Source organism: Lichenostomus cassidix, chromosome 4 (assembly GCF_008360975.1).
Source record: "Lichenostomus cassidix isolate B80296 chromosome 4, HeHo_3.0, whole genome shotgun sequence".
Lineage (NCBI taxonomy): Eukaryota > Metazoa > Chordata > Aves > Passeriformes > Meliphagidae > Lichenostomus > Lichenostomus cassidix.
Genome location: NC_139484.1, coordinates 14,318,574 through 14,335,882, shown reverse-complemented (window position 1 = coordinate 14,335,882; position 17,309 = coordinate 14,318,574). Strand labels below are relative to the sequence as shown.

At 40.6% G+C, this 17,309-nt stretch overlaps 1 protein-coding gene across 5 annotated transcripts in view; it reads left to right on the top strand.

Moving 5' to 3' along the window:
* The window catches only part of BMPR1B (bone morphogenetic protein receptor type 1B), a 227,242-nt gene extending 212,724 nt beyond the window's left edge, over positions 1-14,518 (top strand). For all 5 annotated transcript variants that reach the window (XM_085057976.1, XM_085057978.1, XM_085057979.1 and 2 more), the window contains 6 exons: positions 731-869; positions 5,379-5,571; positions 5,999-6,296; positions 8,572-8,747; positions 9,999-10,129; positions 10,862-14,518. In XM_085057976.1, coding sequence (XP_084914102.1) covers positions 731-869; positions 5,379-5,571; positions 5,999-6,296; positions 8,572-8,747; positions 9,999-10,129; positions 10,862-10,987 — 1,063 coding nt within the window. In that variant the 3' untranslated portion in view covers positions 10,988-14,518. The remainder of the gene's footprint in view (positions 1-730; positions 870-5,378; positions 5,572-5,998; positions 6,297-8,571; positions 8,748-9,998; positions 10,130-10,861) is intronic.
* The last annotated feature ends 2,791 nt before the right edge of the window (positions 14,519-17,309 follow it).

Sequence of the window (17,309 nt, the reverse complement as noted above, 5' to 3'; positions counted from 1 at the left end):
ATTTTCATAGACTTAGGAATTTGAAAAAATATAGAAGTGGACCTTAAAGAAAAGAAATGAGAAACTGTAATTTTATAATGAGAAAAAATGTGTATTTTATTCACGCTATTCACAGGTATACCTGTGTGATGTATTTCATATAGAATCTTTCACTCAACATCCTAAAAAGCCATTCAGCTAGAAGCACAGATTATTTATTCTTTACTGAGCAGGCCAAAGGACAAATTCTATATAGGGGAAATAAATTGGAGACTTCTAAATTTGTTTATGTGCTAACGAACTGATCATAAAAAAAGCAAATACAGGAATGTCAGTAAATATGTCTAGAATGTTCTCATAATCTACACACATTACATTTTAATAATTTGTCACATTTTTTACATAGTCCCAGATTCCATGACCTTACCTCCTCTGGCACCTAAAAATCCACTACAGTAAAATAAAGTTATTGACTCGGTCAGTGTTTTAGACATATTTAAGTTTCTGAAAGGAAAACATCTGATTGCTTTGCAAACTTACCCCAGACTGCATGGCCTTGGAGTTTTGATGCTGACAACAGTTACTAAAAATAAAATAAAAAATTTTGGCCAGTGAGTCCAGTGTATTCCTCAGGGAAGCAGAGAAAGCTGTTAGTCTATAAATGAAGGGAATGTGAAGGACGATGTGCATTATTCATGGCACAGGTGCTCGTTGTATTCTAAACTCATTTGGTTCTCGTGTAAAACGGCAGATACAAACGCCAGGAGACACGGCCCCACTACAGCATCGGGCTGGAGCAGGATGAGACCTACATTCCCCCTGGAGAGTCCCTGAAGGATTTGATCGAGCAGTCCCAGAGCTCAGGGAGCGGTTCCGGGCTCCCTCTCCTGGTAAGGAACCAACACTATTTTAATGCACGTTTCAAAGGCAGAAATGAATACAGGGAGAAGAGGCTCAAAAAATTATATATCCTCAGCTGTTGTTTTAGGTTTTTTTGTTGTTTTTTTTTTCTCTATCATAAATGACAATTATTTAAGGTGGAGAATACCTACTTTAGAAGCAGGAGACTTTTTTTCATGTGAACTAAGCCAAAAAAGCTTAGGGTTATTTTTCTACCTCAGCTCATTTCTTATTTTAGATACCATAGGGTAAGTACAGGCTAAGAGAGCTCATGGAAGTGCATCAGGATTTACTCCAGAGTACAGGACAACATCTGGCCCACTGATCTTGTTTTCTTCCTTTGTATGTGCAGCATGCAGTAGGGGTTCAGACACTGACACATCGTCTTTTCCTAGAGGGAACTGTAACTTGTCAAACTTGGAACCTTTTTATTTGTAGGCTTCACTTTGCATTCAGAAGTCAAGGTGGATTTTTTTTTCCCTTGCAGTGTGGTAGTCTCAAAGGTTAAAGGTGCGGGGATAGAGTTCATGATTATTTCTGAACAGACTCCAGGATTACTAATGCTGCTGAAAAGGCAAAACCTTCTGTAGCAAAACAGTTCTGTTCATCAGGGAGTGTTGTTTCTGGGGATCATGACTGGTAAAAAAAGCTAGGTTACTTATTTAAAATAAATGCCTCTGAGAAAATGGATTAGATTTCATTTTCGTTTTTCAGAGTGGGATGTCCCTCCTGTCTCCCAAACCTATTAGTTTGTAGTGATGCTGTTACTGTAGGTGTTGTCCAGTTTCCAAATACTATGTACTATCCATTTGTTTTTTGACACATATCTTTTTTATACACCTTAAAGAAGAAATTCAGTGAGAAGTTCTATATTTCCTTAAAAATGAAGCAACAGTCTGAGTTTGTTGTTGGCTTTAAGAAAGCTCTGTCATATCCCATAGCAATGTCCTTCAAGCACCCATGGGAAGGGAGAGATCTTGTGTGCAGTTCAGGAGCTTTCCTAACTAGTTTTCAGTTGATTTAACTGTGAGGAATTCTTCCCTTTTTTGCCTTGGGTTGTTGGTTTTTTTTTGCATGACACCTGCCACATCAAGGTCTTAGTCTGCACTTGGTGCTCCTATCTGTTACCGTGACAGAAAACATGTAATAATTTAGAGAAAATACAAGGAACTTGGTTGTACTTCTCTGAGAGGATGTGTTTCCAGCAGCCTGTGTGGGTAGCAGGTGCCATGGGGCATCCCACAGAAGTGCATGTCTCAGTCCTTCATCCCAGGATCCCAAAAAAAGATGGATAACAAGATGACTGCTTGTTCTTTATGCCTTCCATTTCAGCCACTGGGCCAAGCGTTTTTCCTCAAGGAGCTCTTCCTCTGGCCCGCTGTCTCCCTTTGCTTACAAAAAATGCATACAATTTTTTTCCCCTGACTTAATCTCTTTAAATAGTGATTTTGGGTGGAAGAAAATGAATCTTGCACTTGGCAATAGATGTTTGCTACATTTCCCAGAGAGCTACAACCAATATGAGTTCACCAGAAATGCACAGAACCTCTGATCCCACACCTAAAACAGGTGTATAGAAAGTGCCCAGCAATAATGCTCTAGACCCTACTGTGCAAGAGCTTATTTTTAACTTTGTTTCTTCCGCAAAGACTGAAACATCCAGCGTTGTAATTTCAGGGAAAGTAAGATGCAAATTTAATGCAAAATGTCACCTTATGCTAACCAGTAAGGTTTTTCTTCTCTGTAGAACATTTGGTACTAATACTATACCCAAAACAGGTATTAGCCAAGAATTTGTCAATATGATGATGTTCAGCAAATAATCATTCTCCTGACCTGTCTGTACCTCTGACAGAGGAGTTTCCTGCAGGTCAAATGCTGCAAATGGTCTGAAGATCTCACTGAACTATAGTTTGGTCTCTACCTTCTCACACTTCTTTTTTTCCTAATTTCCTTTCCAATGAACTTTGCTTTTCAAGGGACTGCATCCCAGCCATAGGTATGAATTCTCTGTTCAAAATATTAAATTTACAAAAGGTTGGTCTGTCTAGATTTTCATCTGCAGTAGCTGAACACATTTAGCTGAATGCCAGGAAAGTAGAAATAGTTGGTAATTGGATTGATTCCTCTCAGGGAGAGGAAAGAAAAGGTTATGCGACCTTACCTGGCTGCTTACAGTGCTCAAGCAGCAAAATACACAGATATAAAAAGAAATAAAAAAACCCAATCCCACTCAATGTAAATAACTCACAGGAACACATCATTCAGCATGCTTATGAAATCAGTTCATCCAACAATTTTGATTAACCTATTTGTTTTAGAAATCATAATCAGTTTATGATTCAAGAAAGAACTGAATTCCTTAAAATAAAATAAATTGTTCATAGGAAATCATTTGACCAGTTCTAGCAAGATGAAACCAGGTTAGGGCCTTTCACATGGCATTCTACCGCCTGAAAACCCATAACAGAATTGTGTTTTTCATTTTCCTAATGTAATTTAATAAAGAACTTTTCATCATTAAGTATTGTAATTGCATGTACTTTATGATGCCATTACATATATTTACACAAATTAAGTTATTTGATATAACTACGTTATTGTTCAGGATGCATTTTTAGAATGGGAAAAATAGAAAGCAACAATGCTAAAATGACATTACAAAATGTTACAGCAAAATTCCAATGTAATATGACTATTGTTCAATCACTATATGAGAATATAAAAGATAATACATCAACTTTAAAAATTAAGGCTAATCTCTATTGTTGGCTTTCACTGATGTTAATCAAAAATAATGGCACTGAAGCTACCATCTTGAAAGTCTAATAATAATATAGTGCAGGGCTGGGAAAATAGAATTCTGTTTAAATGACAGAAGAAGAAAGCTGGGACGTTTGAAATAGCTTTGCATAAATACCACTGTATGTTTTGCTTCTTAAAGTTGTCTAATATGGAAGCCAGTGGTTTACTACAAAATGAGAGATGATAGACCTGACCTAAGAGGTTTTGTCTTTGTCTTTGGATGCACATTCATGCTGCAGTGGGGTTGTGGCATCACCAAACTGGTGGTTTCCACTGGACCTCCCAAGCATAACAAAGGAAGCAAATGATCTAAAAAATCAAGTTTTGCTCATTTCTGTCAGGCAAGATTGCAAAAATATTTTGGATTGCATGAAATTAATATGATTCCATAAGAGTTCAGATAGTGCCGTTAGGTTCACTTGCTGCAAAAACTACTGGAGATTTGTATCTGGATGGTGGCAAAACCGAGCAAGACACCATGAATTTGAGCTTGTCCAGATTTTGCCAATTGCTTGGGCCAGATGAAAATCTCCTTGAATTGGAGGCAATATTCTTTCAAAATCTTACCAAATCCTCCCAAACAAAAAAGCCATTAGCTGTGGATTGAGCTGGCAGTGCTGTAGCACAAGAGGGTGACGTTGTAATCTGCTGTTCTGCTAGGGTGAGGCAGAGTCAGCCAGAAACACCAGTGAGTTGTGTTGCAGCATTTACTCACTTCTCTTTTGCGAACTTCTACAAATACCTGATCTGCAGACATGCTCCAATCTGATGAGAATATTAGTCTCCATTTGTCCAAGATTTTTTGTGGCTGTAAAAGCTCGTTAAATGCAGAGGCAGTGCATCTGCTGTGTGGGGCCTGTCATCCTTGTGAAGAGTATCTCTGCAAGGCTGCCATGTACACTGATCTTGGAATACACGACTGTAGCATTACTCGCAGCGCGCACACTGACAGAGCTGGAAGAGACATTAGAAAGCTGTTCTTTCAGCTACTTTTGGGGACAAATTGCTCTTTATTAATATGTAATTACTGTTATTAAAATTAATGTAGGCATGTGTGTTTTAGCTCTGTAGGGAGTGGTTAAGGTTCCTAACACCAAATGTGTATTTTGAAATAATTAGGCGTGGCATTTTCAAGGAAGGTGATAGGAAGTATCACCTTAAAAAGAAAGTAATTTTGTAATTTTGGAGCTCCAAAATGCTTTTGACTCTTGTGAGCCCTAGCCTCAAGTCTCAGCAGTGTTGAGTATGTAAAAAACATCCCTATTTTAATTAAAATGTCTTATCTGCCCCTTTGGAATTTGGGCTGCATTGAGGTGATCATGACTGTTTGCTGCTGAAACCTTTCCAAAAACAATAAAAAAAAAAATCTACCAAGCGCTACATCCGACAGAAAAATTAAAATTTCAAGGTTCGTAGCCAAACATTTCCTTTACAAGATTAATTTAACTTCTTGAGAGGCTAAAATGCATTTTGAGTATGCATGGAAAGGCTTCTTCATAGTGGTGGGAATGTCCTCACCAGCAGTACATCCTGTAGAAAACGGGAAGCATCCACAATTGCTGAATCCATGCCACAATGACTGCATATTCCACTCTCTTCCGGGCTGGCTGCATGGGAAGGAGACACGGGAGGAGGGAGGTGAATGCAGAGATTTCCACTGAGCAACGTGTAAAACCTGCCTTGGCATTTCACAGGTTCAAAGGACCATCGCAAAACAGATTCAAATGGTGAAGCAGATTGGAAAAGGTCGCTATGGAGAAGTCTGGATGGGAAAGTGGCGTGGAGAAAAGGTAGCAGTGAAAGTCTTTTTTACTACAGAGGAGGCCAGCTGGTTCAGAGAAACAGAAATCTACCAGACTGTCCTGATGAGACATGAAAATATTCTTGGTGAGTGAAGTAAAAGAGAATTATTTGATAGCGAACAGGTTTTTAAGATTAGCAATTTTGTATTTGCTGCTATCTGATGTCCTTTCCGATGTGCTTTGTTTCCTGCTGTGCTCTGCAATTAGCCACCCAGCGCTTTTCAAAGGAAAGTTGTTTCAAGGATTACTGAAACATAAATAAAAGTTAAAAAATAATGGGGCTTGGGGGTTGTTACTCTCAACACGTCTGTTTTAGCCACTGGTATTTCCATATCTGAGCTTTTTGAAAGTACCTTAAAAGCTAGAGGTGAGGCATAGTTGCATGGAGTAAGGTGAAAGAGATTAAATTCATTATTAAAACTACTGAAATTGATGACAGTTCGGAGTTCTGAGCAGTCAAAAAAAACTCATGAGAAGTATTAATTTGAAAATACCTTTTTTTTTTTTTTAAGGATTCATTGCTGCTGATATTAAAGGTACAGGATCATGGACCCAGCTGTATCTTATCACTGACTACCATGAGAACGGCTCACTTTACGATTATCTAAAATCCACTACCTTGGACACAAAAGCCATGCTGAAACTGGCTTACTCCTCTGTGAGTGGCTTGTGCCACCTGCACACTGAGATCTTCAGTACTCAGGGCAAACCTGCTATTGCCCACCGTGACCTAAAGAGCAAGAATATCCTGGTGAAAAAGAATGGCACCTGCTGTATAGCAGATTTGGGCTTGGCTGTTAAATTTATCAGGTGAGTCAAAGTAAGGTGGCCAAGGAGAAGTTAATAAATGAGATACAAATGCTGCCTTGGTTGTTGACTGAGTGTGCATGTGTGAGCAAACACCTGCAGTGTGTGTGCAAACCTTCTGGGCTCTGCTCATCTGTGTGTGTGAGGTTACCTGTGTGGGTGAGATTGGCATGTAAACACCTCGTGCAGGTGTATAAATAGTCACTTTTTAATTATTTGAGCACATTAGCTGCATTTGCACAAAGGTTCAGTTTTCATCACTCTGTCCAGCATAGCTACCCGAGTGTTTCTGGCACAAGGTAAAAGGATGTAGCATTGACAGGTTGAAGTCCCGTCAGTGAGCTTGTCACTGAAGCATTCAGCTTGTCTGGTCCCATGAAAATTCAATCTCAACTTACAGAGAAATATACTAATAATTTGCACAAGTTACTAACTAGGATTTATTGAAAAGGACCCCATTTGGGCTGTCTCTTGTTCCATTTCCTACAAATCAAATTGCCAAAGTACAGATTTGATTTTTGAAATGGCTTTTAAATTTGATTTTAAAAAATGGTTGTGTGTTTAAACAACTTAGAAGGAGCAGACAAGTAGAACTTACTCACTCCTGGGATTCGTGAGGAGACACTGCTCTCTGACAGCTCTGTTCAAAAGGAGCTTGAGCTCTCAGCGGTGGTCCTGGTGGACCTGTGTTCCAAAGTCTCTGATTTTTCTGTACACAGAAATGTGTCCAGAATACATAGACTGAAGGTTTCCGTTTCGGAGGTCAGCTTTGAAACTGTGCGCTCCCTGGAGTATTAAAAAAAATATAAGAATTCTGTATGAATCTTGAACTGAGATTATTCAGAGTGAAAGGAAGGGCAGTTTTTATGTACTCTTCTTGCTGTTCACTTACCTACCAGGTTTCTTGGTGAGGCTTTTCCTTTATGAGCCTGACCTTTCTTTAGGAGACAAGAAAGAAATACTTTTACTTTGAGGAACAGAGGCCTAGAAAACAACAACTTGAAAATACACTATTAAAAAGTTTTGGGGAAGAAATTCACCTTTTGCAGGTGTACTTTGCCTAGCAAGTACAGAGCAGCACACTGCTTAGCTGTGAATGAAGAAGAGCTAGAAATCGCTACGTGCTGTTACAAAAGGTGAAATATACATTTTTCAAACCCCAGATGGAATTTACTATATGTGCTTGGCTTGTTTTCATACTGAATCCTTCCTTAGACAGCATTTCTCAGGCAACAACAGGGAACAGAAAATAGTTGGAAGGGGTATGCTCTGCTGAAGCTAATGATTCCACTAAATTCTTTCTGTTTCCACTTCATTTGAAATATTGTGGGGTAGTGCAGGTCACTGGATTTATGTTGCAGTGTTGGTGGTGTGCAGAAGTGCCACCAGCATATGTTGTACCACAGACTCAGATTTTCTTTGTATCAGTAGGTGAACAAAATTGCTGCACATGAAGAAAACTACAGAAATATAATTACTCTATGAACTTTTGTTGTATTCATTTGTATTTTAAACAGGTGCATTTCGAAGGTGAGGAAAGGAAAACAGACCTTTTTAAGCAAACCAGAATATATGCCATATATTAAACTTTTAAAAACATTGAAACTGATAGAGCTGAATCTGAGTTAATAAGAAAAACAAGAATCCATTCACATAATTAGTGGGAATTTGCTTCCCATATGTTGTCTCTTCTGGTCAATGTGTGAGGTGTGACACATTTGCTTAGACGTTTTTATGCATTTATCTCTCTGTGTCTACATGTCTTGATGTGTAAAGGCTGGGAGAGATCAAACATAATGCATGCAAAAAATAATAGATTCATCTTCCTTGCAGATCTGATTTGCTACAGCTAAGAGATATTGCCCCAGCTACTTAGTGTCCCCCATTAATTGCTAGACTGAAGCATTAGGTGGTGGAGTATGTTAAGAAAATAGCGTTTAATGAAGATTTGATTGTTATCACTAACATTAGAGCTCGGGCTAATGCTAATGAAATCTCACAAATGTTACAGCATCCCTGTTGAGTCTTAATCTCCATTGTGGTTCTGCATTTGAATGCTTAACATAGCCTCAGGCGGGTCAGCCTTTTAAGGAGGGTTGCCTTCACACTAAGAGGCTTTTCTTGCAAGAATTGTTCCATTTAGATTATGCATTACTTTTGACCTTGTTTGAGAGTGGATGTGGTGTGAATTTACTACTTCTTCTGTGTAAATTGCTTTCTTTTCAAGCCACTTTACTGTGTGTTTGATGCCCTTTTTTTCTCCTACTTTTTCTTTTAGTGATACAAATGAGGTAGACATCCCTCCAAATACCCGTGTAGGAACAAAACGTTATATGCCTCCTGAGGTGCTGGATGAAAGCTTGAATAGAAATCACTTTCAGTCCTACATCATGGCTGATATGTACAGCTTCGGACTCATCCTTTGGGAGATAGCAAGGAGATGTGTTTCAGGAGGTAAAGAGCTGGGAGATCACTTTTAATTGTGTCAGTGAACCTCAAATCTTCCATTGCACCTTTTTCTCTGGGTAATTGTTTTTACAGTAATAAATGTGAGTAAACCATACAGGTAAATGTCTTAATACCTGTTCTCTTGTTGAAACTTGCTTTAAAGCATCAGTCAGTGCTATTTCAGCAGCAAAGATTTAGACTGTATTTTATTGGCTCATTTGAAGGCAACGGATGCCTCCACTAAAGAAGTATGGGACTCATTTGGAGGCCTTTTCCAAAGGCATCATGTTTCTGCTGGACTGGGGGTATTCAACTAATTTAGCGGAAAGAAAATAGTGATTTCTTTGTTTAGTTAGAGTTAAATGAAAGGAGGAGGACAACCAATATGGGGTTTGCTGTGCTGCTATTTGAAATAAACAATCTGTTTACAAGACAAGTAGCAAAACACCAGAGGGAAGTGGCACTTATTACATCGCTGTCATACCAGTGATGTGCTTCATTTCCCTCTTTCTGCATGTGGAGCTCAGTGTAGAGCAGAATGATGGGTGTGGGTACCTTTGTTTTCTCACTCAGAAAGTTAAATGCATGGAAATGACTTGGTTAGCAGTTCTGTGAAAGTTTGGTGGCAGGAGTAAAGCATGTCTCTCTTGGGTCTCTACTACCTTCACCATACTTTATGGGTCTTTAAATCCTGTGGTATTGTGCTGAATGCTCACCCTAGAGGAGCTGAATGTTGCTGATGAGCAGCAGGATCCCTGTATTTAAAAGCTGGTGATGTGTATTGCCATGCTGTGAGATTAAATCTGTAATATTTTTGCCATTGTTGCTATGCACAAAGAATGGTACCTTGCCATGTTCTGAAAAGGCACAGAAATGCCCTTTAATATATTCCAGGTCCGCTGATAAGCAGACCTAGCTCAAGGTTAATTCTGTCTCAAATTACTCTGATACAGACCCTGTGCTACTAGCTCTTTCTGTGAGAATTTACTGGAGATTGCTGGACTGGACAGCAGTGGTAGAAACTGTTTCACTTGGCAAGGACCTGCACTTTTGAGTTAAGATACCTGGCCAGTCCTTACAGGGCAGTGGCTACATTGGAACTTCCCTGTGGAATAAATCTCTAGGGCAGGGGTGTCCTTTTCAGGAGAAGTACACCCAGCTGTTAAACAGTATGGCAAATCTGTTATAAAATGAGAGGGGCAGAGGGCAGTGGAAGTTGTTTTCTGCAAGTGACAGGCATCTAATTGCTTCTTTCAGGAATAGTTGAGGAATACCAGCTTCCATACCACGACCTCGTGCCCAGCGACCCCTCGTACGAGGACATGCGGGAGATCGTGTGCATCAAGAGACTACGCCCCTCATTTCCCAACAGATGGAGCAGTGATGAGGTATCTATCGTCCCTCTTAGCATGCAGTCTGTGGTTTTAATCAGAGTAAGTGAGATTGACCCGATTCTGCATCATTTTGAGGGAGGAGGACATTTACTACTGGTGCTGTTTGCAAGTAGCAGCATACAGATGAATATTTTGCAGGGAGATGAGAGATTTAGGTGGCACGAGATTTGTGAATGTGAGGGAAAAATAAAACAACATCCCTGGGCTGCTTGAGGTCTTGTGCAATGGCCAGCGTGAGAAGATCTAACCAAAACTCACCTGCCTCATCCTCTCCCCAGCCTAATCCCTCTGAGCCTTCAGACTGGGGCTGAAAACACTGGAGGAAGGAGCATCAGTTCCAGAAAGGGCTTTTTTGTGGTGGTACTCTGTGTGTGTTTGGTCTGCTGCCACACTTAACAAGGACTGCGGAGGCTCCTTGAAATAACTGCTCTTGATTAATTGCTTAGGATCCTCAGTAATCCCACCTCAGGCATTCCAGCAATAAGAGGTTAATTTGTTACTGCACTGTGCTGGTGTGTTACCCAAAACACATTTACAAACCTCTACACTGATCTGAAACATGTTTGGCTGTCCTGGGCAGCGCTGGTGGTGGTCATGTGCAATGCCTGTCAGGGTCTGCACTGCCCTTAGAGGAGACCTTACCCTTCAGTTTTTCAGCATTGCCAGCAGCTGCAGTGTCCTCTTCCACTGACCCCGGCGGGACTTTCTCTCCCCTTCTCTCCGCAGTGCCTACGGCAGATGGGGAAGCTGATGATGGAGTGCTGGGCTCACAACCCTGCCTCCCGCCTCACCGCCCTGCGCGTCAAGAAAACACTTGCCAAAATGTCAGAGTCCCAGGACATCAAACTCTGACTGCCAGAGGCAGCTCTGGTGTTGGCCCCTGGAAATGGACCTTCTCGTGCAGGCAGAAGTCCTGAGGATGTATCAGAAGTCTTTGCTAAGTACCTTGAATGGAGTCATGCTTAAGAGCAGCTGTGAGTTTTTGAGGAGACTATCCACTGCAAAAATCACCTGAATTTTGACACACAAGATCGAAGAGGCTTGTCTGCCCTTGTTTACATGGGGAAATACAGTTTTAGTAACTGGTTTAAGATTATGCATGTTGCTTTCCGTGAAAGCCACTTATTATTTTATTATTATTATTGTTATTATTATTATTTTGATTGTTTAAAAAGATACTGCTTTAAATTTTATGAAAATAAAACTTTTGGGTTAGAAGTAAAAAAGATGTATATTGTTACATTAAAAAAAACTTGGAGGAAACTGCTGAAAATGAAAGCAAAACAACTTTTTCATTTCCAAAAAGACTATTGCACTCCAGCATCTAAAAAAAAAAAAGGTGAGTGGGTCTGTGTAGCTTAGAGGAGCTGTAATGGAGACTGCCTTAAAAGCCACCTGTTTGTGGAGATAACTTTCCAAACCCTGCATGTGCAAGTGATTCTCACAGAGCCCAATCCCATCCATCCCTTTTGGTGTGGTGTCCTGATTCCTGTGGGTGGCCTGTCCCAGGGAAGGCCATGCTTCCTTTAAGGTAGCTGGGAGCTGTATGACTATGGTTTGGTGTGACTTGTTTAAAGAAGCTCTTCATGTTTCCAGGAAATCTGATGGGGATAGTACCACAGTGATAAACAAGTGCTCTTTCTCTTGGCTTTTTTTTTCCTTTCATTTTCCCCACTGCAAAATAAAGTCTTTTGTGTGTGAGTGGAAATGAAGTACATGTTTGAATCTGCTGGGTAATTTCAAACTGCTAGGACCCACAAACAACCACTGGGTAAGAGGAAATTCCTCGTGAGAAGGAATTATTTACTTACTCTTTCATTTGTGTAAAAGTGAGGGGTCAATTTACAACCACAGCAGAGAAAAAAACTGTGTTCCCTTTTTTTAAGGGAAAGTGAAAAACCTCAAAAATGCCCATTTCTTCGGTGGCAATCATTTTTCCTTGAGTGTGAGGAGAGCTGGTGCCTTGTGGCTGTAGTAGGAAGTGACAGGGCAGGAGCATGGGACACATTAGGTGGGTGGTGAGAGCTGGGAAGCATGGCCAGCAGTGGCCAGGACCTGCCTCCAGCACTTCTCCTGCTGTAGGGGGAGACAGACACCCCAAACCAAACCCTTTGGCTCAAGCTTTATCTGCACCACTATTTTGGGTGGCCTTCCAGCAGCCACCATGCAGTAGTGAAGGCTCAGCTGCTGGCTGGGGCTGTGCAGCATTGAGGTTCCCAGCAAGAGGAGCTGTCAGGGGACACCAGCAATGGGAAATGTATTTACTGTCTTTCCCCATTCCTCCTTCCTGGGGCTGCAGCAGTTGTAGCAATGTTAGTGCTACAGAAGGGGAAATGAGAGGTGAAATATACCCTGGGAAGTGTTTTCTTTGGAAAGGTTCTGTTCTTCGTCAGATTACCAAAGCTGAGCTGCATGGGAGTTACTGGTTTACCCTTTTTTACCCTTCATTTATTTTTAAAAATTTTCCTGCCTGCCTTTATTGTTTTACTAGATGGTGTTCAGCTTAATATTGAATAAGTCCTTACAAATGCTGCTTTGATTATGCTAAGCCTATTTCAGAACTGAAATAATTGCCATGCAGGATTTAGCCTCAGCACTTCTGTAATGCTTCTTTTTTTTTTCCCCTTTTTGGACAAAACTGATTTATTTGTGGTAGGTAGGTATATAATTGGGGTTTAGCTTAACAGCTCCCTGAAGGTATTTCTAGCTGGAAAAATTACCATTTTACAGTTTCAAGCTAACAGAGAAAAATGCGCAGGTTCAGGAGAACCAGCAAGACTTCCATGGCAATGGGTGTTAAAAAGCCTAATCAGAAGTTTTTTTGTTAATTAGACTGCTTTTTTTCTGCAGTGCAGTTTCCCTGCCTGTACCCAAATTTACCAAGCAATACAAAAAGAAAATCTCTGAGAGTTGATAGTACACCAAATCCTGACCTCAGGAGGGGCAATGCTGGTTTCCCCATCCTTAAAAAGCATTTGTGAGGCTGAGAGCAGAGTTTGCTCCTCTCCTTGGCTGCCTTGGCTTTGAGATTTGTGGGCCAAAATGAGGATAGCCCAGCCTCTCTTTACCCTGGCTTTCTGGTCTCATTTCCTTTCCTAAAGCCAGTGCACCCTGTGGAACCAAGGTCTGTCAGCTCCAAAGGATTGGATGGGACCTGCAGCTCCCAGGTTGCACAGCAGGAATGCATCTTTCCTGCCTGTTCAGGTGTGTTTCACCTCTGCCTTCCTCAAATAGAGGTTTTTTTTTTTTTTGTTTGTTTGTTTTTTTACCCAGAAATGTTCTGGAGGGTGTTTTCCTGGCAGACACAAGGCATGCAATGAATGCCCCGGGCAGTCACTGTTTTCCTGACCAAATCTTACCTTTTTTTGGTCCGAAAGAAAAGGATCTAAGATACTGGTTGATAGAGTACATAAAGTGTGTATGTTAAATGTTCAAGTTTATGTGTTTTTTATATATATATATATATAAATATATATATATTCAGTTGCAAGTCTGGAATAGCTCCAGTATGTGGATTAAGAGTAAACTATTATGGATGACAAAGCACTAAATAAAACATAATATTTATTTATGAAAATGCATAAATGACAAATCACTGCAACGGTGCTGTATAGGAAAATAGAGAAATATATATATATATATGAGGAGACACACACTGAGAAAGCAAACAGTCTGCGGTTGTGTAACTAGTGCCTGCCTATTTTCTCCCAAGAGCAGATTTTGCCCTGAAATCTCCTAACCTCTGTAATGGATGCTATTGTGAAGGGCTATTCCTAAGGCCAAAAAACAGCCTAGGGCAAGTGTGGAGGTCTTTTGTTCCAGCACTGTGACATTGGAGTTGCTGCCTGCACGGGTGACTTTCTGTAACACTCAGCGTGTCATTACTAAGGTTCCAGCACCTGCAGTGGCTACAGGTTGGTATGTTTATTTTGCCAGGTGTGGCCTTTTAATGGCACTTCCATATTTTGGTATTCTCAAGGGGCATATTGATGAGGGCTTGGAAGTCAGTGGTAAAGAACTTCATGGCTTCAGTGCCCATGGGTCTAGAAATCCACTTTCCAAATGTAAATCATTCAAGAAGTGTAGTTTAGTTTCTTACTGGTGTGATGGCATAGGTTAGTGGGAGAAGAAAAAAAAGGAGATGCCATCTAACAACTGCTATCCTTTCTCTAGCACAAAGTTATTTCTATTAAAGAAAAGGTTGTCAATGTAGAGACTAAGAAACTAATTTGTGTTCTTTTTTGAGAACCAGTGCCTTATTAAACCTGTAAATACTGTAATTAGAAAACCTGGGGAACAAACTGTGTTATGTTGTATTTGTTCAAATTGTATATGGTTGTTTTAACATTCCCCCCCAATAAAATGGTTTCCATCTCCCCATGACAGAGATTGCTATTTCCTTTTCATGTGCTTAAAAAGCACCATCTTTGCATTTCGTTTCCCTGGCTAGATTATTTTGACCACGCCTCATTTTATTTATTTTATTTTTATAAGATTTTTTCCTCTGAGCAAACAAGTAAACAGCAATATGTTGTGTATGTTTCCACTGGCATAAAAAAGCATCACTCCTTTCACAACTCAGTGAAGAGAAAAATAGTAATTAAAATAGTGTTATCACTAATAGAGCAGTTGCTTGCATTTTGTGGCTGATTATGTAAATCTATAGAAACGTGGCATTAGCATAATATTTTTTGAGATCCCCCCCTTTCTTTCTGCCACACATTTATGAATATTTTTGACTACTGTTTTTAATAGCACAAGAGCCACAGGAGTCATCTGTGCACAGACCAAAGCTAGAATTCCCAACACCATCATCCATCAGGTGAAAAAGTTTCAGCCTAAATACACAGCATCAGCTCAAACCTGGCATTGCTTAATGCTGAGAGACTATGTACCTCTACATCTGTGAGTTCGTACTTAAAGCTGGAGCACTCTTCTCATTCTGCAGTGCTGTGTTGCAGATTCAGCTCAGTTTCCTAACATTTAATTGCCTTGCTGGTTATTTTCAGAGAAGTGTGTAAATAGCAATTTTCCCTTGAGCTGCACAGCCCCTGCCTTGCCCAGACCGTGTGTGCTCAGTGGCATTGCAGTTATTTTCCAGCAGCATTTCTACAGCCCCTGGAGCTGGGCACATCCAGGTGACAAAACCCTGTGCTTGCTGCACATTGCCCCTGGCATGCCACTGAATCCCACAGTTCTTCCTGTGCAGAAACATTTCTTTTGAGGAGATTTTTTTTCTTTTTTTAAAAAGAAACTAAATAAAAGACTCCACTTCCAAGCTTCCAGGAACTAAACAATTGAACACAAGGTAGTGGTGTGTTTTTTTTTTTCCAGTTGCTTATAAATATAATTTATTACCTGTTTAAAAATTCTTTCTTACACTTTGTACATGTCAGGCTGACAGAATAAATGCAGGCATTTACAAACAGAGGGAAGGAGAAAAAGGGAGGGGGGTAAGAGGCACACTCAGAACTAGTAAACCACACCTCCACTGTACAGCAATACAAATAATGCAATGGCTAGCACTTCTCCTGTAGTAAGTCAGTCTTTAGAAAAGGAATTGCATAGAAGATACAGCAATAGGGAAATCAAAACCAAAAGAGTTCTCCAGATCTGAATAGCAAAGAAAACAAATCCCACAAACCCCAATAGAGCTGTGACATGGGAAGAGAAGGGAGAAACGTGATACACCTGGGTCACACAGATGTTTCATTTCCTATAGGATGTTTCAAATCCTATAGATTTTTTTTTCCCCAACAATAACAGAACATGTCTGAGAGAGTCTACCACATAGATGTGTGAAAACAGTAATGCCACAACTTCTCTGTCTCAGCTGTGTCACACACCCTGCTTCAAAGTAGGTCATTGGCTCTCGGCTCGGGTGTTTTTGCAAGGTACCTTGAAAGATCTATGGGGAGAAGCATGTTTTGCCTCTCCTTCCTAATTTTATTTACTTTCCAGACCGATTTTGTCTTTTTTTGTACTGTGCAAGCTCCCAATTTACTGGCAAGTGGTAGCCAGAGCCAGCTGGCAGCAGCCTAAGAAGCTCTGGGGCCTCTGCAAGCTTTTCTCATCTCAGGGCTCTTGTCCCATCACTGCTTGGGAGGGCCCTGCTTGATTACATCCTGCTTCCTCACAGGCATCCCAAAGCTCACATGCCATGACAAGGGATGCTTTGGGAGAACAGGCAGGGTGCAGCACACATAGCAATTCATATCTTTGTAAGCAGTCGAGGAGGCTGAACCACTGCTAAACACATTTAACCAGCACCACAGAGAATGTGAAATACCTATTTGGGATAGAGGTTTGTGGGAACTCTGGACTATTGTTGCTTTTTTGTACAGGCAGAGTTTATCAAAGGACTTTCAGATAAAGGGATTTTCAGTTTTCAGGGAGCAGGTGTCAAGTTTAAAGGACAAGTAAGTAAATAAACTAAATGCTCCTATTCAAGCAAGGAGCCTCACCTACCAAATTTGAGGGCTCATTTCCTTTTCCAGTTACTTGCCAGTTTTTACTCTGCTGGCTTTTGACATACTGCCTATTTGACCTTGTAGTGGTGATACAGCACTGAATTTTGACCTTCACCTTCCCATGCAAAAGTTGGTAAAATAAGAGGGTGCCAATACCTAACATGAGAGCTAAAAGCCTCCAGCAGTAGTGTCCTTTGTTTTCTCCTCTTTGTCTGTATGTTCACACTCACACTCCCTTCGCTTTTCTGTTAAAGTCTCACTTCAAAGGATGTCTGAGATACAAGCTCCAGCATTTAAAAATCTGCAGTGCAGCTTGTTTTAGGAACTCAAGGCTTCACACACAAGCTAGGAATGGATTGCAGTGGTGACCCCAAAGTCAGTAACTCACTGGAGTCCTTGTCAGAGAAGGGCCAAAGGTTTGGTTTTAATTCACAAACCACTCATGTCTTTGCACCACCTGATACCAAGCAAGCCAGCCTGCAAACAGTGAGTTACTTCATGGCCAGATGAGGCAGGGTAATACCTGAAAAGACTTCTGAACACTCAGTAAGATTGTTTACAAAGTGCCCTGGACACAAGATTTAAAAAAAAACAAAGAACCAACCAAGCCAACCAAGCCAACCTCAACAATATCACTGTGAATAAAATTAACCTCAGAGCTGTGGTAACTACTTGGTAGAGCATACAATGGTCTAAGGCTCCCC